Source organism: Mesocricetus auratus, unplaced genomic scaffold (genome assembly GCF_017639785.1).
Source record: "Mesocricetus auratus isolate SY011 unplaced genomic scaffold, BCM_Maur_2.0 Super-Scaffold_100003, whole genome shotgun sequence".
NCBI classification, from domain to species: Eukaryota; Metazoa; Chordata; class Mammalia; order Rodentia; family Cricetidae; genus Mesocricetus; species Mesocricetus auratus.
The window spans coordinates 102,578,685-102,605,181 of NW_024429188.1; the positions used below are offsets into that span (position 1 = coordinate 102,578,685).

The 26,497-nt window shown below is 42.2% G+C and overlaps 2 protein-coding genes across 2 annotated transcripts; one reads left to right on the forward strand and one right to left on the reverse strand.

Annotated features, from left to right (window-relative positions):
- The first annotated feature begins 5,434 nt into the window (after positions 1 to 5,434).
- Positions 5,435 to 24,607, forward strand: LOC121139787 (zinc finger protein 75D-like). Its single transcript, XM_040743780.1, is given in 4 exon segments — positions 5,435 to 5,794; positions 7,645 to 7,734; positions 16,344 to 16,470; positions 23,783 to 24,607. Coding segments are annotated over 4 exon segments (1,257 nt in total). The 3' UTR covers positions 24,463 to 24,607.
- LOC121139877 (small nuclear ribonucleoprotein E-like) lies at positions 16,156 to 16,452 on the reverse strand. Its single transcript, XM_040743907.1, has one exon. The coding sequence runs from the start codon at positions 16,443 to 16,445 to the stop codon at positions 16,167 to 16,169; it is 279 nt and encodes a 92-aa protein (XP_040599841.1). The 5' UTR covers positions 16,446 to 16,452; the 3' UTR covers positions 16,156 to 16,166.
- Positions 24,608 to 26,497: the final 1,890 nt, after the last annotated feature.

Here is a 26,497-nt window from a genome sequence, read left to right on the forward strand (position 1 = left end):
GACGGAACAAGCTTATTGTCTTTCTGTCCTCCAGGAAAGCAGAGTTTAGCAGAAAACACACAAAGTATCGAAACTGAAGACCGAAATCCATGTTTTGTAATCTGCCACAGATCACATATGTAACCCTGTGGAAATCAAGTTACACACTGCGCTTTTTAAAACTTATGCCTTTATTTTTATTGTGTGAATGTTTTACCTGATGTATGTCTGTTTGCCAGGCATGTACCTGGTCTTTGTGGAGTTCAGAAAAGGGCATCAGATCCCCTGGAAGAGGAGTTCCAGGTGGCTGTGAGCCTCTGTATGGGTGCTGGGAATCAAACCTGGGTCCTCTGTAGGAGCAGTCAGTGCTCTTAACCTCTGTGCCATCTCCCCAGCCCCACAATCTTTAAATGACAAGAAACAGATACAAATGGAACTTACCTCAAAAGGTCCAATTTTTTAAAGAATAAATTAGTGGTTAGAAAGGACTGCCAGAGTCAGGCGTTGGGGGCGCACACTTTTAATCCCAGCACTCAGGACGCAGAGGCAGGCGGAACTCTGTGAGTCCAAGGCCAGCCTGGTCTACATAGGGAGTCCAGGACAGGCTCCAAAGTGATACAGATAAACCCTGTCTCGAAAAAACAAAAATGGAAGGAAAGAAGGAAAGAAGGAAGGAAAGAAGGAAAGAACTACCAATAAAATGGAAAACTTTGAAAACCCTGATATTAACCCACACACGTATCAACATCTGATCTTTGACAAAGAAGCTAAAAATATGCAATGGAATAAAGAAAGCATCTTCAACAAATGGTGCTGGCATAACTGGAGGCTGGCATGTAGAAGAATGCGGATCGATCCATGTTTATCGCCATGCACAAAACTTAAATCCAAATGGATCAAAGACCTCAACATAATTCCATCCACACTGAACCTCTTAGAAGACAAAGTGGGTGGTACCCTTGAACTAATTGGTACAGGAGACAGCTTCCTGAACATAACACCGGTAGCACAAAAAAAATGGTAAACTTTTAAAGGAATGCTGTTAATGATTTATGGTGAATTTGGACCATGACTAAATTACCTTACTAAATGAAGTTAGTGATAAGAATAATGAAGGCAGTTACAACTCTCTGTCTGGGACTCAGGAAAGAGAAGAATACCCAGTATGTGCCCGTGCTGAGATGGTTCAAACCTTATGAGTCTTATTCTTTTGTGTCTTCTTGGCAGAAAGGGCTGTCCTTTACAACATACCCAGAAGGAACAACTGGGATGTGCATCGTCAGGGGCTGGAGATTGGCTGTCTTGGAACCAGGAATTGGGGAGCTACATATCACCTAGACCACGAACCATTTTCAGGGCAACTATGGCTTTCAACAGGTCTCCAGATTTGATAGTATCAATTCTTTCTTGAATTGACTGCAAAACTAGAGGCAGGAGCTGGAAAGACAGCTCAGCAGTTTAAAAGGCTAGCTGCATTTACAGAGAACGTGGGTTCAGTTCCCAGCACTGATACTGGGGCTCTCACTGCCTGCAACTCCAACTCCAGTGGATCCTGAGCCCTCTTCTGGCATCCACAGGTACTGCATCCATGCAATATGCATACAAACAGGCATGTACACACAAATATGAACAAACAACCATGCACATATTCATACATTAAAAGAAAATTTTAAAAAATGAAAAAAAACCCTAAAGTGCGAGTTCCAGTTCTTCCAGAAACCATAGAGTACAGAAGAGAGATCACTGGGTGTGGCCTCATGAAATAACCCGGAAACACAGCTCTCTCCCCACCCACCCACATCAAGTGCAGGGGATTTTGTTTGTTTGTTTGTTTGGCGGGCACAGCAAATGTGCACGAGAGGAGGCGTCACATCTGGAAACAGCAGCATTCGTGAAGCCAAAGTTGCCTCGACCTAAAAACGGTGGCAGACAAGCTGAGTTTAGTTCCCTTTGGCCTTCATCTCAAGAGAGCATTCGGAGCACCGGCTAGCTGGTGGTGAATGGGGGTCAACTGGGACACCATGTTTTTCCACAGAGTTGCCTCAAATTTGGGCACTGGAAAAAATGGATTGCCGAAATGGGTGTTTGGGGGAGGACTTCCAAAGTCCTTAATCTGCAACTAAATTCAAACATTAGGGTGAGTATGTGAGCTCTGCTTCTTTTCCTTATCCACGGAATTTTCTCCTTGAAGGGGCATTTGGGGATACGCTGTGCAGTTTTCCTGGTGGAAAGGGAGTTTTTTTAACAGTCATTCTGACTCACATAGGTTCATAGCTAGAAGGTTCCTTCTGGAGGTTAGGTGGCTGATGAAGTCTGCATTTGACCCTTGCTGAGGACAGGTTCTGCTAGACGGAAAATAGAACATATCAAATATTGAACAACATTAATCTTACACCGAGAGCACCAGGGGATTAGACCTACGGCATGGTTCATAAGACTGTAGTAACAGATTTATTTTCTCCTAAATTTTGTGTGTGGGTAGGTGTGCATTGTGTATGCCCAGGGAGATCAAATCCCTCTGGTGTTAAGAGTTACAAGGAGATGTAAACCGTCAATGTAGTTGCTGGAAGTGGAACTTGGGTGCGCAAACCCTTATAACGGCTGAGGCATGTCTGCAGCCGCAATAGCCCATTTAAAAAAAAAACAGGAAGTGATTTTTTGTGAGCACGCGTGGGAGTGCATAGGCAGCCTCGCTTCATGCCTTCACATGGAATCCCTCCACCAAGCGCTCTGCCACCTTGTGCTCGCTAATTTGTTTGTACGTTTGCGCCTAATCATGCAAAGGTCAAACAACTTTGTGAAGGTAGTTCTCTGGCCTTTTTTGTTCTTTTTTCTTTCTTTCTTTCTTTCGGTGTGTGTGTGTGTGTGTGTGTGTTTGTATATGTGTGTGCGCTCGCGTGCGTGCATGCGTGCGCACGTAGTTTTTCGAGACAGGTTTTCTCTGTGTAGTCCTGGCTAGCTCGCTCTGTAGAACAAGCTGGTCTTGCGATCCTCCTGCCTCTGCCTCCTGAGTGCTGGGATTAAAGGTGTGCACCAGCTCTTCCTTGATGCAGCCTCGGGATCTGCTCTGCTTGCCTCTCGTGCCTCTCCCCTCTTCCCTCCCCTCTGGCTCATGTCGCCTCTCTGCCTCTGCCTCTCCTCTCCTCTCCCCTCCCCTCTCTCCTCTGCCCTTGCCTCTCCTCTCCCCATGACTCTTGCCTCTCTCGCCTCACCTCCCCTCTTGCTTCTCCTCTGCCCCTCACTCCCCCTCCCCTCCCCTCCCCTCTCTGCTCCTCTCCTCTCATCTCCCTCTTGCCTCTCCTCTCCCCTCACCTCTCACCCCCTTTCTCCCCCTTCTGACTCCTCCCCCCCTCTCGATTTCTTTATATTTGTGTGTAGGAGTGTTTTGCTTGCGTCCCCTGTTTTGTTCGTTGGAGATCAAAAGAGGATCCCTTGGAAGTGGGGTTTTAGACCGTTGTGAGTCTGATGCCATGTGGGTTTTAGGAATGAAGCCTGGGTCCTGTGAAAGGATACTAAGTGCTCTTAACTGCTGAACCATCTGTGCAGCAGTTTTCTCCAGTAACATGTGAGTCCCAGTGATCTAACTCAAGTTGTATGGTTTAGTGGAAAGCTCCTTTAACCACTGAGCCACCTTGCCAATTCCTCGTAAGTCATTTTTAAAAGATTTTATTTTTTTGGTGAGCACACATGTGTATGCCTGAGGCAGGGAAAAGAGAGCAGCAGAGTCCAGAGAGGTGGCTGAATTCTTGGATTTTATACAGGCTGTGTGAACTGCCAGTGTGCTGGGAACTGAACTGGGATTCTCTGTAAGAGCAATAATCACGCCTAATAACTTTTTATTTGGGGGGACAGGGTCTCACTATGTAACCTTGACTGTCCTGAGACTCACTGGGCATGCCAGGTGTCATGTGCCACCATGCCTGGGCTTCATAAGCCAATTTTAACAGTCTCATTTGTGATGTTTTCCAAAAAGGGACTACAGTTCTTCAGCACGTCAGTTTGATTATTTCTGTCAAAATTTCTGGGTATTAAACCACAGAAGGAATCAGAAGTGAGAGAATGAAGGGAGCTTTATCCACTCTTGTTCCTCCTCTGTGTTCTATTTACCAATCCTTCCTCAGGACCTGTCCTCATCAAAGATCAAATGCAGACTCCATCAGCCACTTCAAATATCCAGAAGCAACCTTCTAGCTATGTGGCTATGCAACCAGTGGTGGTTAGAGCACAGCCACAGGCTGCTCACATGCGAAATGACTGTGGATGTCACAGTGGTCCTTGGAGAAAATGAGATGAATCAGTGGAGTGGGTTCGGGTGGTAATGTCCATCCCTGCACTCATAAAGGCCGCCACTGGCTCATGGTCTTTATACCACAGAAAGAGCCATTTGGCTTCTGCTGACACAAAAATCTAGGAAGTGCGATGCTATCCCCTGTGTTTGCAAGAACAAGACAGGAACTCACGTCTTTGCATACTGGCTACCTCCTGAGAGTTTTGTTCTTTCTGCTGGATTGTCTGCCTCTGGGAAATCAGGCCATCAAGTGTATCCTTAGCCTGTAGAATACAGAATCATATTCTGTTTTTAAAATAACCTGGCACTTGAATATCTTGTAAGCAAAGAGCAGCTGTAAGTTTTTTTTAAGTTTAACACATACTTGAATACACAGGAATAAATTTGTGCAGGCCCCTTTATGAACTGTTTAGAGATGGACATCCCCCAAGTATCAGTGGTCTGTTTCCATCGAGGGAGGACATTCACTAAGGGACATTCAGTTACCTTGCCTCTAATGATATCTCCGATCTTACTGTCTTGGTTTTCCTCTCCATGTTAATACAGTGGAGATGGAAAAACATTAACAGTCTCTGATGTAAAAAAAAATTCATTTACTGTGAAAGAGTTGATGGGCATAGAAGTTAGTTTGCCACTGAGTGAAGCTGAAAGTCTAGGATTACCTGTTACATGGGAAAGGACCAGAAATATGCCTTACTTGTGACAATCGGACTGGCATGCACAAGTACTGGAGAGTCTCAGAGCTCCTTTTAGTCATTGGGTGCTAGTTTTGTCATTCATCAAATTTTCCTAAACTGTTCATCAAAAAAGAGGGCAATGTTTGACGTTTGTCCTTACTAAGCTGTGCTGTAATCTAGTGTGGAGAAAAAGGGGAGAGAAGCACACTTTCAGAAGTAATGCCTACCATAATACAGTATTGACAGTTGGATTTAAAGGAGCATTTGGACTGTCCTTTTACTTTCCTTTGGTAATAAGGGCCCAGTGGATTTATCACATATTTTTCTTTTCTTTTTTGTCTCTCTCCTTCCCTTTGTCTGCCCCTTGGAAGAAGACTCATGCATTCATTGGTTTTGTATCAAACCTGATGGTGCCTCACTTGTGAAAGGTCACACCGAGGGGATAGCAGTATCTCCCAGAAAAGTAAAACTGTTCCTATAGCAAGTGATAATGAGCGAGGGGAAGGAAGATGGGTGCTTCGGCGCTCACATGGGGGGTGCGCAGAATAGGAATGATAGCTCACAAACAGAACGTCACCCTCCTGAAAGTGCTCAGCAGCGCTTCCGGAACAATCAAGTACCTGGACCAGTAGAGGTTGCCCGCAAGCTTCACGAATTATGCTATTAGTGGCTGATGCCAGCGACCAGCTTAAAAGATGAGATCCTGGAATCTCCAGTGCCAGAGCAGTTCCTGAACATTCTGCCCCAGGCAATGAAGAACTGGGTGCAAAAGCATCGTCCACAGCATGTCAAACAGGCCATGGCACTTGTTGGATTCTTGCAGACACAGCCTGATGCAGTGCCCAATGAGGTGAGAATTAAGATCCCTTGTAATGCACAATGACATAGGATGAAGGTAGATGTGTTTTGGTTTGAGCTATCAAGGAGTGAGACAGATTTAGTCACATTTTCTCATTCCTTTAGAATGGCTAGGCAGGGGTTGGAGAGATGGCTCAACGGTTAAGAGCACCGACTGCCCTTCCAGAGGATGGGTATCCAGTTCCGAGCACCCACATGACAGCTCACAACTGTCTGTACCACCTGTTACAGGGGATCCGACACCCTCACACAGACACACACACGAGCAAATCACCAATGTATATAAACTAAAAAACCTTTTAGAATGGCTAGACTGGCTTCAAAATAACGTACAGACAGTCACTCCATGAAGTCCAGAGTCCCTGGTAGTCATTCATGGTCTTCAGGGCCAGATGGTGGTGGGCCTACTCTACCAGATCTAAGAATACAACACTTGTGATGTTAGAAACAGAAATAAAAGGCAAGAAAAGCATGGGAAGGCAGATCTAAAGCCTATCACAGGACCGAGACTAAAGTAGAGGGTAGAGAACAGGAGCACAAGGTAGACAATTCTGGGGAGGGTGCAAAGGAAGAAGAAACATGTAAAGCACAATTGAAAGAAGACACTGAAGAGTAACAGCCACAGAGAGACAGAGGGAATCTAGATCCTGAGGGTGGCATCCTCTAATGAAAACACAGCCCATAGCTGAGAGCAAAGGACCTCCACTGTTCTCTCCTAGTGACATGTTCTCAGAGCTGCTATTGCGTGGGAAACCAAGATACACCGCCCGGTGACAGGAACGTATCACCTCCCTACAAGAACCAACCTAGAAATATAAGTCAGAGTTGATTTTTAGTCTCTTATTGTAACCCAGTCATGTAGAGAGATGTTGGCACTCATCCCTGTCTTCATTTTTCTCTTTGTTTCATTCACTTTCCCCTACAAAAGTTTTTCTTACTTATAGGGAGGTTTCAAAATTAGGCTTCCAAGAAAAGCCTTGTAAGTTCCATGCCTTATGTTTTTTCATTTTTTAAACTTTTTTATTACTTTAATTTTAAACAGCTTGCTTCACATGACAATCCCAGTTCCCTCTCCCTCCCCTCCTCCCGCAACCCCCACCCCCCCAGCCTCCCACCCTATCGCCACTTCCTTCCGCATAGGGGATATCTAGAGTCTGTCATTTCGCTCATGGTAGGGTCCAGGCACTCTCCTAAGAGTCCAGGCTGAGAGAGCATCCCACTTTGTGTTATGGACACACGAAGTCCGTTTGTATGCCAGGGATAAACACTGATTCACTGCCCAGGGCCCCATAGGTTGCCCAGGCCTCCTCACTGACACTCACACTCAGGAGGTCTGGATCAGTCCCATGCTGCCATGCCTTATCTTTTACATAAAATGAGAAAATCACTTTACAAGGGTCAGAGTCAAGAAAGCAAATGATGAAGGTAGCTTCTGAGCAACCCACCAGTATGCTCAACACAATATTGGTCTTGTCTTGAGCTATGGCTGTGTTTGTAGGCATGGAGGCTGCTGGGTAGAAGCCAGACTGCTTTTTGTTATTGTAACTATCATCTTTTTCAGGCAGCCTCATTTCTGCCTTTTCCTTCTAACACCCATAGTGGCCACTAGGTATTCTGGGGTTTGTTAGACCTTAATGCTGTCCAAGCAACTTGATTGGGCATACTGGGAACGGAAATCGGATATTTCACAAGCTATTTACTGGTCCAGTTGGCTACTTCTTGTCATTTTAGTTTCTCCACTTAGATTCTATAATGCTAATGTCTTCTACCACGTAATTCAGAGGCATGTGACCAAACAGCTTCTGTAGTGCTAGTACTAAACTCCAATCCATTCTTTTTCAGGACTTGTTGACATTTGAAGATAGAGAAATGCAGTTTTCTGAGGAGGAGTGGTGTTTACTGGATCCTTCTCAGAAGACACTCTGCAGTGTCGTAAGAAAGATGGCCACCTCTCTAGGTAAAGATACCCCTTTCCCTTTGTGTATAAATAGTATATGATGTGGCCTGTGTTTATGAAAATGCACTCTGTTGGACTATAATTGAATTAGATTACTTCTTAACTGTTGAATCCCGGTGCTCTGCCTGTTTTCTGGATTCTGGTGTTTGGCTTGCAGTTAATTATCTCTGTTAATATATTCTTTTCATCCTCTTCCCAGTGGGCGTCTACAGAATAAAAGTTTTTCATTTTAATGAGGATAAGTTTTTCCTGTTAGAGTGTATAGTTTCACCATGAGAGCTAAAGCTCTTAGCTTACTTAGCTCTAGATATCTATAACCTTTTGTAAATCTTTTATTTTGCTTTTACAGTTAGGTCCATGCCATTTTGAATTAATTTTACATACAATATGAAGTTGAGATTGAGGCTGGTTGTTTTACCTATAGGTATTTGTAGTATTCATGGATCAGAACTTACAGAACGAATGAATGCATACATATATATTTATGTATATGTATGTTCATTATGTGTGTGTGTGTGTGTGTGTGTGTGCACAGACGTTTGTGAGCACACGCGCGTATGCATGGCTTATTTTATTAGAATGACTTACAGGATGCGGTCCAGCCATTCAAAAATGGCTGCCTGTTATTGGTTGTTTTTTTATTGTGTACTTTTTTGACTCTTTGATCTTAGCTCTGTTCAGGGGAGGGGACACCACCCAGCTCCCACATATGTCACACACGGAGGCTTATTATTACTTATGAATACCCAGCCTTAGCTTGGCTTATTTCTAGCCAGCTTTCCTTAACTTAAACTATCCCATCTGCCTTTTGCCTCTGGGGTTTTTCTTTTCTTACTTCTGTACATCTTATTTTCACTCTTACTCCATAGTTGGCGGTGTGGCTGGCCCCTCTCGTCCTCCTCTCCTTGTTCTCTTCCTCCTTCCTTCTTCTCCCAGATTTCTCCCATTTATTCTCTTACTGTCAGCCACTTGTATCCTTTCTCCTGCCTTGCTATCAGTCATACAGTGTTCAAATTTATCAGACAAGTCAGGTGTTTTAGACAGGCACAGTAACACAGCTTCACAGAGTTAAACAAATGCAGCATCAAAGAATGCAACACATCTTTGAATCATTGAACAAATGTTCCACAGCATAAACAATTGTAGATCTTAAAATAATATTCTACAACAGCTGCCTAAGTATCCAGCCATTGTTCAGTCCATGAGGCTGGATGTCAGAGCTGATCTTCAGTATACAATGGATCTCAAATAAGTGTGCTCTAATGCTAGTGAGGAGATGGACTTGCTAACAAGATAGCAAACAGGCAAAGAGAGCAAGCTGCCTTTTTCTGTGTTCTTTATATAGGATGCCAACAAATGGTGTGGCCCAGATTCAAGGTGGATCTTCCCACCTGAAAGATCCACATTAAAAGTGGGTCTTTCCATTTCAAATGATTTAATTAAGAAAACACAATCACTCACAGGTGTACTCAGCCACTTGGGTTTTAGTTAATTCCAAATATAATCAAGTTGAAAACCAATAATAGCCATTTCAATGTCCAATTGCCTCAGCATCATTTATTGAAAGTTCTGTCCTGCTTCCATTGAATTTCTTCTGTGTTCTATGTCAGAAGACAGTTAGCAATTTGTATACTTCTGTCCAGATGGAGTTTACTTTGTCTGTCTGTAACTGTTGAACTCTCTTACTATAGCTGTATAATAATCCTTCATATCTATTGTACAGAATTTTTCCCACTTCATTCTTTTTTTGTCACCATTCTTCTAGCTGTGATGGGAGAAATGGCTCAATGGTCAACAGTACTTGCTGCTCTTCCAAAGGACCTGAGATCTGTTCCTATCATCCAAGTTGGTTCACAAACTGCCTGCAACTCCATCTTTTCTGGTCTCCTTGGCACCGCACACATGTGGCTCAAACACACACACACACACACACACAAACTCTTTTTTAAAAATGTGCCTTCTAACTATTGTATAGACTGGGGTTTGTATATATATTTTATTGTAATTATATTAACTCAACACAAACATTTTATGAATAGGTGAATTCTGAAAAGATTGAAGATAAGTTTGGAATAGCTGAAGGGACCCAAACAATGATATCACTGTTATCATCAATAGGGTTTTACTTTATTTTTTTCTTTAGTCACATTCAGGTTTATTGTTCCTCAATTTTCTTACAGGAGTGAAGCAGGATTCTTCTTTTTTTAATTTAATGAACTATTTTTCATTTATTTTATGTACTAACCTCAATTTTCCCTCCCTCCCCTCCTCTCTGTCTAACTCCCATCCCCATCTACTCCTCTGCCATCTCCATTCAGATTGAGGCATGTAACGTGCATTTTTCCCACCAGCCTGGTCCCAGAGCCACATCAGTCCCAAATGAACATGCAAGACGCTATATTAATTATGAATCTGTTTGCTGATTGCTATGGTTTCTTAATGACTAACTCTGACTTAATTATTAGCTCAATAATTATTAATATATATTTTATAAGGACTTATCTTTCCGAGGAGGCCATCGTGACGCGTCTTCTCCTCTGGGATCACATGGTGACTCTCCACTCTTGAGTGTATTTCCCAGAATTCTCCTTGACTCCTAGTCCCACCTATCTTGCTTCTCTATTGACCAACAGTGCTTTATTTATCAACCAAAACAAAGCATGACACATCAAGTTGAGGTAGGACCTAGCTCCTCTCCCTACATCAAGCCTGGATGAGGTAATCCAGCATGGGGAACATGTTCCCAAATGCCAGATAAGTTCCAGGGACAGGTCCTGATCTCACTGCTAGGGGCCTTACAAACAAACCAAGCTACACAACTGTCACACACATGCAGAGGACCTAGGTCAGTCCCATACAGACCCCCTATCTGTTAGTCCAGACCCCATGTTCTCCCGACAGTTCAGGTGAGCTGTCTCTGTGGGTTCCTCTTCATGACATTGACTCCATGGTTTATGCAATTCCTCCTTCCTTTCTTCAGGAGGACTCCTGGAACTCAGCCCAGTACTTGGTGGATCTCTGTGTCTGCTTCCATCAGTTACTGGGTTAAGGCTCTTCAATGACAATTAGGGCACTCACCAATCTAATTACAGTAGATGACCAGTTCAGGCACCCTCTCCACTATTGCTATGAGTCTTAGCTTGGATCATCCTTGTGGGTTACTTGGAGTTTCCCTGGCACCAGGTTTCTCCCTAACCCCCAAATGCCCCCATCAAGATATTACTATCCCGTCTGTCCTGCCCCCAACCCTCCTCCCACACACAGCATTCCTAACTCCCACCCCCACCCACAGTTTCCCAGAGAAATCCACGCATTCCTCTTTGAAACTTCTTCATTATCTAACCTCTCTGGGGCTATGGGTTGTAGGTTTGTTACCCTATACTTTACTCCTGTACTTTATCCACTTGTGAGTGAGTATGTACCATGTTTGTCTTTCTGGGTCTGGGTTACCTCACTCAAAATATTTTTTATCTACTTCCATCCATTTGTCTTCAAATTTCATGAAGTCATTGATTTTTTTACAGTTAAGTAATACTTCATTGTGTGAATGTATAACATTATCCTTATCTACTCTTTGGTTGAGGAACATCTGGGTTGTTTCCCAGTTCTGGCTCTTAAAAATAATTCTGCTAAGAACATAGTTGAGGAAGTGTGCATGTAGTATGACTGAGCACCTTTTCGTATCGCTGGGTCATGAGATAGATTGGTTCCCATTTTTCTGAGAAACCGACATAGTGATTTCCAAAGAAGCTGTTTAACTTTGCACTCCCACCAGCAATGAAGGAGTGTTCCCCTTATTCCACAACTTCTCCAGCATAAACTGTCATCAGTGATTTTGGTGTTGGTGAAGATCTTTTCCCACTCTGTAGATTGCCATTTTGTCTAATTGACTGTGTCCTTTGCCTTACAGAAGCTTTTCAGTTTCAGGAGGTCCCATTTGTTAATTGTCGATCTCAGTGTCTGTGCTACTGGTTTTATATTCAGGAACTGGTCTCTTTTTCCAATGCAAGCAAGGCTGTTTCCACTTACTCTTTTATAAGTTTCAGTGTAACTGGATTTATGTTGAAGTCTTTGATTCACTACGACTTGAATTTTTTACAGGGTGATAGGTATGGATGTATTTGCATTCTTCTACATGCTACCATACATTTGTGCCAACAACATTTGTTGAAGATGCTTTCTTTTTTCCATTGTATAATTTTGGCTTCTTTGTCGAAAATCAGGTGTTCATAGGTGTGTGGATTAGCATCAGGGTCTTCAATTTGATTTTATTGATCCATATGTCTGTTTTTATGCCAATAACAAACTACTTTTTTTTACTCTAGCTCTATAGTAGAGCTTAATGTCAGAGATGGTGATGTCGCTGGAAGTTCCTTTATTGTACAGTATTGTTTTAGCTATCCTGGGTTCCTTGTTTTTCTATATGAAGTTGAGTATTGTTCTTTCAAGAATAATTGTGTTGGGATTGCATTGAATCTGTAGATTGCTTTTGACAAGTTTGCCATTTTTACTATGTTAATCCTACCTATCCACGAACATGGGAGATTTTTCCATCTTCTGATATTTTCTTCACTTTTGTTCTTCAAAGACTTAAAATTCTTGTCTCAGAGGACTTTCACTTGTTTGGTTTCAGCTACTGATTTTTTTAACCTCATCTTGTATCCCAACACATTACTGAAGGTTTTTATCAGCTGTAGGAGTTCCCTGGTAGAATTTTGGGGGTCACTTATGTATACAATCATATCATCTGTAAATAGCAAAAGTTTGACTTCTTCCCTTCCAATTTGTATTCCCTTGTTCTCCCTTTGTTGTCGTATTGCTCTAGCTAGAACTTCAATTACTATATTGAATACATATGGAGAAAATAGACAGTCTTGTCTTGTTCCTAATTTTAGTGGAATTATTTTGTGTTTCCCTCCATTTAGTTTGATGTTGGCTTGCTGTATATTGCCTTTGTTATGTTTAGGTATGTTCCTTGTATCTCTATTCTCTCCAAGACCTTTATCATGAAGGGGTGTTAGATTTTGTGGCAGATTTTAACAGCATCTAATGAGATGATTGTGTGGCTTTTTTTTCATGTGTTATACATGGTGGATTACATTGCCAGATTTTCATATGATGAACCATCCCTGCATCTCTGGGATGAAGCCTACTTGATCATGTTGGATTATTCTTTTTTATTTATTCGTGGATTCTGTTTGCCAGTATTTTATTGAGTATTTTTGCATCAGTGTTAGGGAGGGAGACTGGTCTGTAATTCTCTTTCTCAGTTGCATATTTGTGTGGTTTGAGTGACAGGGTAACTGTACCCCTCGTAAAAAGGATTTGACAAAGTTCCTTCTGTTCTATTGTATGGAACAATTTGAGGAGTATTGATCTTAGCTCTTCTTTGAAATTCTGGTCGAATTCTGCACTGAATCCATCTGGTTGTGGGCTATTTTTGGTTGGGAGATTTTAAATAACTGATTTTATTTCCTTAGGGTTTTTATGTCTATTTAAATTGTTTATCTGGTCTTGATTTCACTTTGGTACATGGTAGCTATCAAGAAAATTGTTCACTTCTTTGACATTTTCCAATTTTGTGAAGTACAGGTTTATGAAATATGACCTAATGATTCTCTGGATTTCCTTGGTGTCTGTTGTTATGTTCCCCTTTTCGTTTCTGATTTGTTAATTTGGATATTCTACCTCTGCCTTTTGGTTAGTTTGGATAAGGATTTGTCTATCTAGTTGATTTTCTCAAAGAACCAACTCTTTGTTTCATTGAGTCTTTGTATTGTTCTCTTTGTTTCTATTTTGTTCTCCTAGGTGAGTTTGCTTCTTTTTGTTCTAGAGCTTTCAGGTGTGTTGTTAAGTCTAGTGTAAGGTGTCTCCAAATTCTTTATGTAGTAGGCATTTAGTGTTATGAACTTTCCTCCTAGCACTGCTTTCTTAGTGTCCTGTAAGTTTGGGTGTGTTATGCATCCATTTTCATTGAATTCTAAGAAATCTTTAATTTCTTCATTTCTCCCTTGACCCAATGGTAATTCATTTGAGAGTTGTTAAGTATCCATGAGTTTGTAGGCTTTCTGTAGTTGGTATTGTTGTTGAACTCTAACTTTAACTCATGGTGGTCCAATAAGATACATGGGGTTATGCCAATTTTTTAAAAGATTTATTTATTATGTATAGTGTTCTGCCAGCGTGTACACCTGCAGGCCAGAAGAGGGCACCAGATCGCATTACAAATGGCTGTGAGCCACCATATGGTTGCTGGGAATTGAACTCAGGACCTCTGGAAGAGCAGACAGTGCTCTTAACCACTGAGCCATCTCTCCAGCCCTATGCCAATTTTTTTTATCTGTTGCAATTTGCTTTTTGGACAAGTATGTTGTCGGTTTTAGAGAAGGTTCCATGAAGTGCTGAGAAGAAGGTGTGTTTGAATGAAATTTTCTATAGATACCTGTAAGTCCATTTGAGTCATAACATCTGTTAGTTCCTTTATTTTTCTGTTAAGTTTCTGTCTGGCAATCCTAGCCATTGATGAGAGTGGGGTGTAGGGGTGAGCCCACAATACTATCCACGCCCAAAGGTGTTGAAGTCTCCCACTATCAATGTATGGGGTTTGATGTGTGATGTAAGCTTTATTGTTTCCTTTATATATGTAGATGCCCTTGTATTTTGGACATAAATGTTCAGAATTGAGACTTCATCTTGATGGATTTTTCCTGTGGTGAATATAAAATGTCCTTCCCCATCTCTTTTGATCAATTTTATTTTGAAGTCAATTTTGTTATGTATTAGGATAGCTATACCAGCTTACTTCTTAGATTCATTTGATTGGAAAATCTTTTCCCAACCCTTTCCTTCGAGGTAAGTGTCTGTCTTTGTATTTGAGGCATGTTTCATGTATGCAGCAGAAGGATGGATCCTGTTTTCTTGTCTAATCCATTAGTCTGTGTCTTTTTATAGGTGAATTGAGACCATTGATATTAAGGAATAATAATGACCAGTGACTGCTAGTTCCTGTTACTTTTTGGTTTTGTTAATGGTGATGGTAGTGTATGTTTGTTTCCCTTTTTTGGAATTTATTGGTGTGAGATTATCTATTGCCTGTTTTCATGGGTGCAGCTCACTTCCTTGAATTGGAGTTTTCCTTGTAGCACTTTATGTAGAACTGGATTAATGGATAGGTGTTGTTCAAATCTGGTTTTGTCATGAAATATCTTGTTTCTCCATCTGTGGTAACTGAAAGTTTTGCTGGGTATGGTAGGCTTAGGTGGCATCCATGGTCTCCTAGTGTCTGCAAAGTATCTGTCCAAGTACTGGAGAAATGACACAGTGGTTTAGAGCACTGACTGCTCTTCCAGAGGTCCTGAGTTCAATTCCCAGCATCCACATGATGGCTCACTATCATCTGGTGCCCTCTTCTGGACTGCAGGGATACATGCATACAGAACACTGTATGCATAAGAAATAAATAAATGAATAAATAATAAATCTTTTTTTTAAAAGTCTCCCTGCCTCGAAAACCCAAAAATATAATAAAAATAAACAAATAAAAAGTCTATCCAAGACCTTCTGGCTTTTAAAGTCTCCATTGAGAAGTGGGGTATGATTTTGACAGGCCTACATTTACATGTTCCTTGGCGTTTTTCCTTTGCAGCTCTTAGTATTCTTTTTTTTAATTCTGTATGTTTAGTGTTTTGATTATTATGTGATGAGATGACATTTTTTGAGTCCAGTCTATTTGGTGTTCTGCATGTCCTACTTTAGGTTGGGAAAGTTTTCTTCTATTATTTTGTTAAATATGTTTTCTGTACCTTTGAGGTGGATTTCCTCACCTTCTTCTATACCTATTATTCTTAGGTTCGGTCTTTTCATGGTATCCCAAACATCCAGGAAATTTTGTGTTAAGAATTTTTTGTACTTAACATTTTCTTTGACCAGTGAATATGTTTCATCTATTGTATCTTCAGCACCTGAAATTCTCTCTTCCATCTCTTGTATTCTGCTGGGGATGCTTGAGTCTGTAGTTCCTATTCACTTACCCAGAATTTCCATTCCCAGAATTCTCTCAGTTTGTGTTTTCTTTATAACCTGTATTTCAATTTTAAAGACTTGAACTGTTTCATTCACCTGCATGATTGGGATTTTTCCTGAGTATCTTTAAGGGATTAATTTATTTCTTCCATTTTTTTATTTGTCTTTTCCTCCATTTCTTAAAGTGAATTTTTCATTTCACCTTTAAGGACCTCTATCATATTCATAAAGTTTTTTGTAATAAAAACAACCTCACAGTATTTATTGTCACCCAATAATAACATAAGGGCCACTAAACAATATGAATAATTGTTTCAGAAGGTCCCAGCCGAAGACACCTTTAAAAACACTGTACTTCCTCTTCAACTTCTGAGTGCCTGAGTTTCTAGTTGGAAACACTTTGAGGCAGAGTAATATTGTCTGCTTTCAGCATGATCTGACCCAGTTGTTTCCTTGACTGTGCTTTAGAGTGAATCTCTTCAGCATCATCTAATACGAGGTTCATGTATTCATCAAAGCCAATAATACAACCCTCTATCCGCATATTCACTTGCTCATATAGCCACACCTGAATCTGAGACCTATTTTGCAAGTATCTGAAGATGAGGTTGATGAGCTGCACCATCACCTTCTGGACCTTCTGGCCCAGGCTGCGGTACACCATGGTGGAAGTCACAAAGACCACACGAGTAGGAAGGTCATGAAGTTATTTTTAAAGTTGTTTACTTCTGCTTCATCTGTGGTGGGATGCTTAGGTCTTATTGTTGTGAGATCACTGGGTTCTGATGGTACCATAGTGCCCTTTATAACATTGAATTAGTCTTACACACATGACATGAAATACGTGTGTACCAATTATTTTCATTGGTCAGTGCTGAGAGGGAACACTCTGTGATTTATATGGAATTATCTTGTTACTTTCAGGTGGCCTGTTGTACATAGATAACCAGTAGTTTTCTGAACTATATCCTGGAGACTACAGGAGAGGTTTTGGTCTCCCTTGAAGTTTCTTTTGCAGCCGAACAGTTCCCAGGAACCAAGTATCTAGGAGACTGGGTGAGGGGGGTCGGTTCTGGAGTTTCTCTGTGTTCAGTTTTGGCCCTAGGCTCTGGGAGGCCAGAGGATCTGGAGTTTCCTTGTGTCAGAGGCCTACGTGTCTTTTCTGTAGCCTGTCGTGGCTGCTAAAGCAGGGGGCTGAGTGAGGGTCTGCTCCCTTTATTTCTAAATTATTAGAAGTGAAACTCTTGAGTTTAGTTTACCCCTTTCATAAATCTCCATCTTTTTCTGGCCACGAGTCTTTTACTTGCTAAACAGCATGACTAAAATTAACGTGGCATTCGTTTTAGTTGCTGGCTTTCCAACACAGCGGGGGTATGTTTACCACCAGCATTGGAATCTGTGCTCACCACCTCAACTCTTAAACCTGTTTTGTCTGTATGAGTAAAAAACTAAATCGGCCATGTAGCATGCTGTGCGGCTTGGAGATGTGGTTACTGCTGCTGCCAACTGCTTGTACACACCGTTTGTTTATTAGTGGGGCTTCCTAAAAGGCTGTGGGTTTTTGCCACTAACGCTGAGTCAGGAAGACTGTCTTTTGGGGGTGGGTTAGAGACAGGGTTTCTCTGTATTGTTTTGAAGGCTATCCTGGAACTTGCTCTGTAGACCAGGCTGGCCTGGAACTCACAGAGATCTGCCTGCCTCTGCCTCCCGATTGCTGGGATTAAAGGCATGTGCCACCACCGCCCAGCAAGACTATCTTAAAGGAGCGATGGGCCTCTGCTTGTCTCTATCAAACAAAGCCCACCCGAGAAAATGCTGCTACCAAGAAGCCGTGCTTGACTTTGTTCTTTTGTTTTTAAAATCCATTTTAAGTTTTTGTCAGGGTTTACATGGAAAATCTTACCCTTCCTGTCAGCATCATTTTGTTGCTGGATGTTTTTCTTGTCCTGACACGTCCTGCCACTTCAGCCCCAAAGGAAAACACAGGGATGCTATATTCATTATTAAGCTGAAGGCCAATATTTAGGGCTTCTTATTGGCTAGCTCTGTGTTAACTAGCAACCCATTTTTATTAATGTATGTATTTCCAGATGGTTTTGACTTACCGGAGAATGCCTGGACTCCTTTGTGGTCTACCTGGTATCTCTCCGCCTACCTTTCCCAGAATTTTCCTCACTTCCTAGTCCCTCCTACCTTCCTGTTTCTGTTGGTCAAACAGTATTTTATTTCAACCAATAAGAGAAACATATATGTCGAAGGACATCCCCTATCATCTCCTCTTTTCTGTCTAAATAAAAATAAGGGTTCTAACTTTAACAGTAAAATTATATATGACAAGACATTTATCAAGTAAGAACTATAGTGAACAATATTTAGTCCATTAACATTTGGCAAAATGTATAGGACATATCCTATCATCTATCCTATCTTTGTGAGTCTACAGTTTTATGGGTTCTGGTGGTGCCATTGTGCCCTTTATGATATTGAATGTATTCTTACACTGGTGTTTACTTACCTGTTCTTCCAACTGGAGTAGTAGTACTTGTTGTGCCTGCAGGGTGTGCTGGTGTTACCGGGAAGGGCTGTCCATGGGGAGGACGCTAGGGTAGGTGTGGCTATGCAGTGGCATGGGTCTTATGGAAAGAGTCCAGTGGGTGGCAGTTGTAGTGGTACAGCATACTTGCAGGTCTCTCACCTACTGGCTGGCTGCTGGGGACTGCACCAGAGCAGTGGAGTTCCACCAGAATTGGGGGCAGGCTCAAGCTGTCTTGCTGAGGGTGTGATGGGAGGGGGACATGGGATGTGCCCTGAGGCTTACGGCCTAGAGATGGGGGCAGTTTACCTGGGAGACCGGTCATTCAACTGTTCTTCCAATTGGTGTGGGTGGTGCTTGTACCTTTGTAGTCTGCTGATGTTGCCAGAGAGGGATGTCCACAGGGAAGATGCTGGAGTATGTGGGGGTGGGCAACAAAGTGAGTCTCGTAGGAACAGAGTCCAGTGGGTGGCAGCAGCAGTGGTGCCACCTGCCCGCAGGTCTCCCATCTGCTGGCTGGCTGCTGGAGTCTGCACAAAAGCAGTGAACATTACTTTATAAGAATATTTTATTTATTTATTATGTATACAATGTATACAATTTTCTGCCTGCATGCCAGCAGAGGGCACCAGATCTCATTCAAGGTGGTTGTGAGCCACCATGTGGTTGCCGGGAATTGAACTCAGGACCTCTGGAAGAACAGTCAGCACTCTTAACCTCTGAGCCATCTCTCCAGCCCTGAATATTACTTTATGATAAATGTTCTCTGTGTAAAATGAAGACTGCTTCAAGCAAATACAACGTCTTGATTGCACAAGAAAGCAACAGCTGACAAACTTTCAATTTGTTAAACTTAAAGAATGTGCTAAATTATTTCAGTATAGCTATAAAAAACTCCACATTTTATTAATCAAGTTTACTTTCTTCTAAGTCAGAAAATTTAATCTTATTTTTCTATGCTATAAACAAAAAATCGTTGAAATATTTTGACAGTTTTAATAGAATGTTACTGACATAACCTTATTTAAATACATTTTACATAAATATTAGCCCAGGATATACCTGAAGTACATATACTCTTAGAAGATAACAGAAAGGCTGACAATCTGTAGGAACCTTACTACTTGATTCACATATGAAACAATAAGCAATCTGACTATTCTGGTGATATTCAAAGAACACAGCTAGTCTCGGTCTTTCCTAGTTATCATATATACTCACAGTCCCATCAAATGTTCAGCATTTGAATTATCTTTCATTCTTTTCTTTACTCATCATTTCCAGACTGGAATAGCCCTGTGAGGAGTATGTACTGGTGGTCTGGAGGATGTTGGTCGTTTTCTCTTTTATGAAGGGATATAGGCTGGGTGGCGATGGTCGCAACATTAATCCCAGCATTCAGAAGGCAGAGACGGGTGTGGATCTCTCCGAGTTTGAGGTCAGCCTGGGCTACAGAGCAAGTTCCAGGACAGCCATGGCAGTTACGTAGAGAAATTCTGTCTAAATAAATAAATAAACGATTGATTTCTTAATATGTGTGTTTATTTGTGTAAGTGTTTGTAAGGGTGGCCATGGAGGCTAAAGAGGGCATTGGACACCTTGGAACTGGAGGCATCTGTGTGCAGGACTGGAACTGAGGGATAAAGACTGAACAGCAAGTGCTCTTAACATAGGACCCATCACTCCAGCCCTGGTCCTGTGTTCCTGATGATTTCCTCCAAACCTTCTGTTTGTGAAGCTTTAAGGGGTCTTTATTTGCAAGCTGCTCTAGAGTTTTTTGTTTGTTTGCTTGCTTTGTCATTAATTTTTTATTTTATGGTTGTATTTTGTTTATAATTTTGCCAGTCTCTATTTTTGCATGTTGGTTTGAATGAGAATGATCCCTATAGGTTTGTGTGTTTAAATAGTTAGTCCCAGTAGAACGGTTTGAGAAGGTTTCGAACGTGTGTCTTAGTTGAAGTAGGTGTGGCCTTGTTGGAGAAGGTGTGTCACTGGGGGTAGGCTTTGAGAGAGACGCCCAGTCTCTCTCTCCCTGCCTCTTTCTATCTCTGTCTTTGTGTCTCTTTGTCTCTATTTTTCTCTCTGTCTGTCTCATTCTCCCTCCCTCCCGCCTTCCTTCCGTCTCTTTCTCTCTCTCCCTCTCTCTGTGTCCCTCAGCTACTTCTCCATCGCCATGCTTCTCTGCTGTGCACCTTGATGATAATGGGCTAGCCTCTGAAACTGTAAGCAAGCACTGAATGAAATGCTTTCTTTTACAAGAGTCACTGTGCCCATGGCGTCTCTTCCCAGCAGGGGAACAGTGACTAAGACACTTTGCCTGCCTATGTACAACCTTCAGTACAAATATATATAAATTGCTTTCTAGAAGCCTGGAACTTTCAGCAGCTGCAGTAGTTTCCATTTTTCTTCACTTTAGTTTCTTTTTAATTATCAATAATTCTCCCTGTGCATCTCTTTAGCAAGATGTAACTTTCTAGGATAGAATGGCACTAACACTCTTTCTGGTGCTTTCTTGGCTTTCTCTTCTTTAACTGGGACATATTTTGTAGAAATTTTTATGTATTTTTCTATTTTATCCAAGCTTCAACTTTCACATCAGTTTCCTTCTTTGTTCTTTGTGCTTTTGATTATCTTCCAATTTATTGGGGAAACAGTATATTGTATGCTTTCTTTAAGGCTTTTTTTGTCTTTTTGCTGCATTTTGGTTTTCCAATTCTGAGTGGATTTTTTCCTTTCTTCTCAAGACGGAAGCTGTGGACAGCATTTCTCATACTGTTGACTTCGTCCTCTACTTTACCAGGAAAGTACCCTAGAACTTCTCCATGAATTCTGATTTCCCTTGATCAATTTTTCACTCACCTTCACAAAGTTATAGTAGTCATAATAACCCCAGACCTTTGACCCACCTGTTGCCTGAAAAAAATTCTTTAAAATTGGCACTTCTTCCAGAAGAGTATATGGTGTGACTTTGCTGGAGATGTCCCTGAAAGCTTTCTCTGTTCTGAAGTACTTAGAATTCATGGACCAATTTTTCTTGGTTTGACACTTGCCTTAGTCAGGGTTTCTATTGCTATGGTAAACAACATAACCATTTATGGAGGAAAGGATTTGCCTCTTCAGACTTTTCAGTGAAGTCAGGACAGGAACGCAAGCAGGGCAGGACACTGGGGGCAGGAACTGAAGCAGAGACCATGGAAGAGTGCTGTGTACTGACTTGCTCAGCTTCCTATCTTGTACATCTTATGATCATCTGCCCAGAGGTGGCATTGTCCACAGTGAGCTGGACCCTCCCACTAGGATTGGTATGCAAAATAAGATTGTTTTTCATTTAAACTTTAAAATTAATTAGAAACTTACAAGAAAATTCCATACAGGTTTGCCTATTGGCAATCTGATGAGGCATGGCTCCCTGACCAACTAACCTCACCTATTTAGTGATTACACCTTTGTCAGATTTTTCATTCACTCAAGTTACAACTGTCTTAGTTCTGAGCTGATAAGTAACTTTTTAATGCATTCTGATAGTTTTATCTATTACAATAAAAGAGCTCCAGTCCTATTTATGCATGCTATTTTAACAGACATCCACTCTGTATTAGTTTAACATGCAGAGAGTTTATTACTTTTTTTGGATTTTTTGAGACAGGCTTTGTTTCTCTGTGTAGCTTTGTAGACCAGGCTGGCCTCGAACTCAGAGAAATCTGTCCACCTCTACCTCCGGAGTGCTGGGATTAAAGGGGTGTGCCATCACCGTCCAGTTTGTTTATTACTTTTGTGTGGTTTTCTTCCAGTGAGTTTTGTTGTGAGTTTTGTTTTTAGAGACTTTGTAGCACTAATTTTGCGTCTTTTGCTTCCTCTAATACTGCTAGATCTACCATGGGTTCTGAATGACGCTGTCTGAAGGCAAGGAAGGCATTTGCCTAGACCAGATATACAGTTGTGGAAGGGGGATCTCAACACAGGGAGGAAAAGGGCTCCTAAGCCAGATCACTAGTCATAGCTGGGTCTCTCTGCTAGTTCTGCTTCTTCACTTTGTAGCTGTTGTTAAAAGGAAATATCTCATGCCTACAATGTTGATACTTCTCGTACATTGGCATTTATTTGACACCATCACTAGATGGAGCTGTTCATACATGTTATCTCTCAGCTTCTTTATTTAATATTTTATTTTCTTTAACTTTTTATGCATGTCACTTTCAGTTCCCTCTCCCTCCCCTCCTCCCCCACCCCCAACCCTTCCAACCCTTCACCACCAGTCTATCCCTCCATGAGGCATTTTCACATCATCCCGGGAAGGGCCCAGGTTCTTCCTCATGTGTCCAGGCTGAGAGAGCATCGCTCCACGTGGTATGGGTTCCCTGAGTCCTTCTGTATGCCAGGAATAAATACTGCTCCACACTCCAAGGACCCACAGATTGCCAGGTGGGAGGGATGTCTGGATCAATCCCATGCTGGCCCCTCAGTCATCAGTCCGGGGTCCATGTGTTCCCCCTTGTTTAGGTCAGCTGCCTCTGTGGGTTTGTGAGCCCGATCTTGATTCCTTTGGTCATCACTCTTCTTTGCAACTGGGTTCCAGGAGTTCAATTTGGTTCACAGCTGTGGGTTTCTGCCTCTGCCTCCATCAGACACTGGATGAGAGTTATAGGATGACATATAAGGTAGTCATCATTCTCATTATCATGGGAGTGCATTTGAGGCAGCCTTAATGCCAGTTGGTGTCATTCTTGTAGATCTGTGAAGATCTCACTAGTGCCAGATCTCTCCTCTGACTTATAATGGCTCCCTCTTTTGTGGTATCTCCCATCCTTTTCTCCTCTATTCTTACCCTGGCTCAACCTTCCTGCTCTCCCATGTCCTTCTCTCTACAAATGCAAGCATAACTAACAGAATACAAGAGATGGAAGACAGAATCTCTCAGCTTCTTATGGAAAGCTTCCATGCTGGGATGGAATGCAAGGACACTCCCCAGTCTACTTATTGTTGACAAACAACAGGAGAGTTCCTTTTCAGAGTTATATGTGATTTGCATGATATCTGTCTTTAAAAGGTTTCACACTCAATCTGAGGAAGGAGTAAGTCTGTCTAGACAGCCTTCTATAGATAGTTTTAGGGTTGGAAAATACTGAGTTTGAGTTTCTGCTTTCTTCTGGGTGTTTGGGTGTGATATACCTTGCTATGTTTTTGTTTGTTTGTTGTTTCTTTCTGAAATTCTCGAGTCCTAGACCTGTTTGCCTCTTTTCCACTTTTTATAATTTCCTTTTGTAACTCCAGACACCGTTTCATGAACTTTTTGCTGTACTTAACAGTGTGGACTAAGGGACTGTGGATCGATACCATTTTTCCCAGCCTGGGCCAGAATCACTCGTTTATGTATTTCTTCAAAGTAATTATTGGCAATTGTCTCTAGTCCTTTAAATTTTCTTTTCTATGAAACACCTGTTGACTGGTGCTTTTCTTTCTATGAACAGGGTTAAAGCCAGAAAATGACATGGGAAATGGTCAACCCAAATCTGCCTCTACATCAAAAATAGAAGCAAGGCCATCATCAAACCTATCAAAGACCAGGAAGCAAACTACCCAGAAAAAAACCAGCAGGAAAAACCATTCAGATACAACCAGGGTATGGGGAGGTGGTCAGGCTCTTCCAGGGAGGGAAGACATGGTAGGTTCAGTTAGTGACCCACAGCCTCAAAAACCTTACCAGTGTCAGGAGTGTGGGAGAGGCTTCAGAATTCCTTCTGAGCTTGCTAGACACCAGAGAGTTCACACCAGAGAGAAGCCTTTTTCCTGTCAGCAGTGTAACCGTCCCTTCAGGTGGAGTGCAGATCTTAAAATACATTGCCTGGCACACCAAGGAATAAAGCTATATAAGTGCTCCTGGTGCCAGAAAAGCTTTGTTAATAGCACAAACTTACATGCACACGTAAGAATCCATACAGGACAGAAACCCTTTAAGTGTCTGGAATGTGGGAAAGCTTTCACTCAGAAATGTCACCTTGTTAACCACCAGATAATCCACACTGGTGAGCAGCCCTGTAGTCTGTGTGAGAGAACGTTTAACAGAAAGTCCAGCCTTGTCAGACACCAGAAGATACATTGTCGGGTAACGCAGCCAAAGCCGTCGGCTGGAAGTAAATCAGAACAGTGAAGTGACAAACTGTAGCGAACATTAGGAATTTCCCAATAAGAATCTTTCAAAGAAAGAACATCAGGGAGACTTATGTTTTGATTCACAGAAGGGAATCTACACGGCTCCCCACTACCAGCACTTAGATTTCAGTGTTTACCACAAAATGGGCTCTTATGAAATACGTTATGAATAAAAGAATGAAAATTTGGTTGTCAACTGTGTCTGTAGTTGTGTTTTTCTCTAACACTATCCTCAAGTGTCAGGTGCCGTGAACCCAATGTTCATCCTTCCTGCTTCCTCAGAAGAGACATAAAATGCTGTCGCAGCCCCTGTGGAGTGAGGTCAGAGAGACTGATATGTGTAGGATAACTTCGGTGGCTATGACTTTAATCTCCACAGGCAACCAAGATGAAGAAGCAGGGAAATATACTTATGAACAGGAAGTGAGGATGAGTGTTTTCCCCAGCACAAGTATTCCCATTGGAGTTGTCCTTCTGAGTTCTTCCTACTACGTTGTCTCCTTTCAAGAAGTTTGGGGAGCAAGAGAAGCCCTGAGAGCCACAGCAAACCAAAGATCCTCTTTTGGCTGCTGAAATGAGCAGCCAAGGGCGGGATCTCGGGCTGGCTTCAGCGGTTCTCAGCTTCTGCGATTACTTCCGGTGCCAGAGAGGAGCTTGCCTGGTCTAGAGAGCTGGCCTGCATTTCTCAGACTCAGGGTAGTGGCAGCCTCAGCGGCGGCAGCAAGAGTGACTGCACAGGTGTGTGAGCAGCTGCATAGACTCCTTGGGTGGACGGCAACCGTGGAAGGGGTGCGGGAACTACAGGAGCAGCAATGCATTGGTGGCAGCAGCAGTGACAGGGACAGCAGCTATGCAGGCAGTAGCAGCAATGACAGAAGCACCAGCCTCAGCACCGGCAGCCCAGCAACGGTGTATCTGCTGCACAGGAGGCAGAAGCCGTGGCTAAAGCAGGAGAATCGCTATAGCCTCAGCACAGAGCTTGTACATCTCTCCTCACCCGAAAGGTGCCAGTTGGTTTCCTGCACACTGTCGCTGGGGGCACCTTCCTGGCCTGCTGACTCTACAGCAACCTTCATCTTTGGTGCTTGCTGCTTAGCTCAGGCGTGGGCAGCGTTAGGATCCTCGACCCTCCAGGTACCTGGACAGCGGAACAGATCACTTCAGCTTGCCACTACTGGGCCCTTACACATCTGACCCTAAAAGTCGTGTCAAGTCATCCCAAATGCACTCTTAGAAAATCATTTGAACCAGGTGCTGGTGGCACATGTCTTTAATCCCTGAACTCAGGAGAGGGAAGTAGGCGTCTGTGAGTTCAAGGCCAGCATGGTCTACAGAGTGAGATCCAGGACAGCCAGAGCTGCTACACAGAGAAATTTTGTTTTGAGAAACAAAACAAAAAAAGAAAGAAAGAAAAGGAAAAGAAAAACATTTGAAAGCCAGGTTTTGTTGAAACAATTGCTGGACCAAGAAGAGTCTGCTTAAGGCAGCCTTGGAGCCAACAAAATGAATCGGGACCTGCCAGTTTGTGAAACAGGGACTATATTGTGCTAACTACTTTACGGAACACAGCAGGCTCCCCCTTTCAATCTTTCAATCACTCTCTCTGTGTCTCTGTCTCTCTCTGCCTCTGTATCTCTCTCTCTCTCTCTTACACACACACACACAGACACACACACAAACACACACACACACCAGTGAGAATTCACTCCACACACTTGGAGCAACTAAGCATGTTTTACAGACACAGAAGCTACAAGATTCAGCATTTAGAAACAATGGTAGATTTACACAGCAAAGGTATTGTCACAATTATTTTGAAATAGACTGGAGTTGGTCCTTTGGGGTTGTTGATAACCAGGGTTACTCTGCCAGCCTTGCAGAATTGCGTTCCTTTTGATATGGAAATAGAGCCTAATGGGCAGTAATCTTGGTGAACAAATATTAACCCTAAACTCTTAATTATGTTAAGAAGTACAGTTCTACATTGTTTTGTTTATAGTTCCTAAAAGGGTTGGTTATTAATCTACTTACCT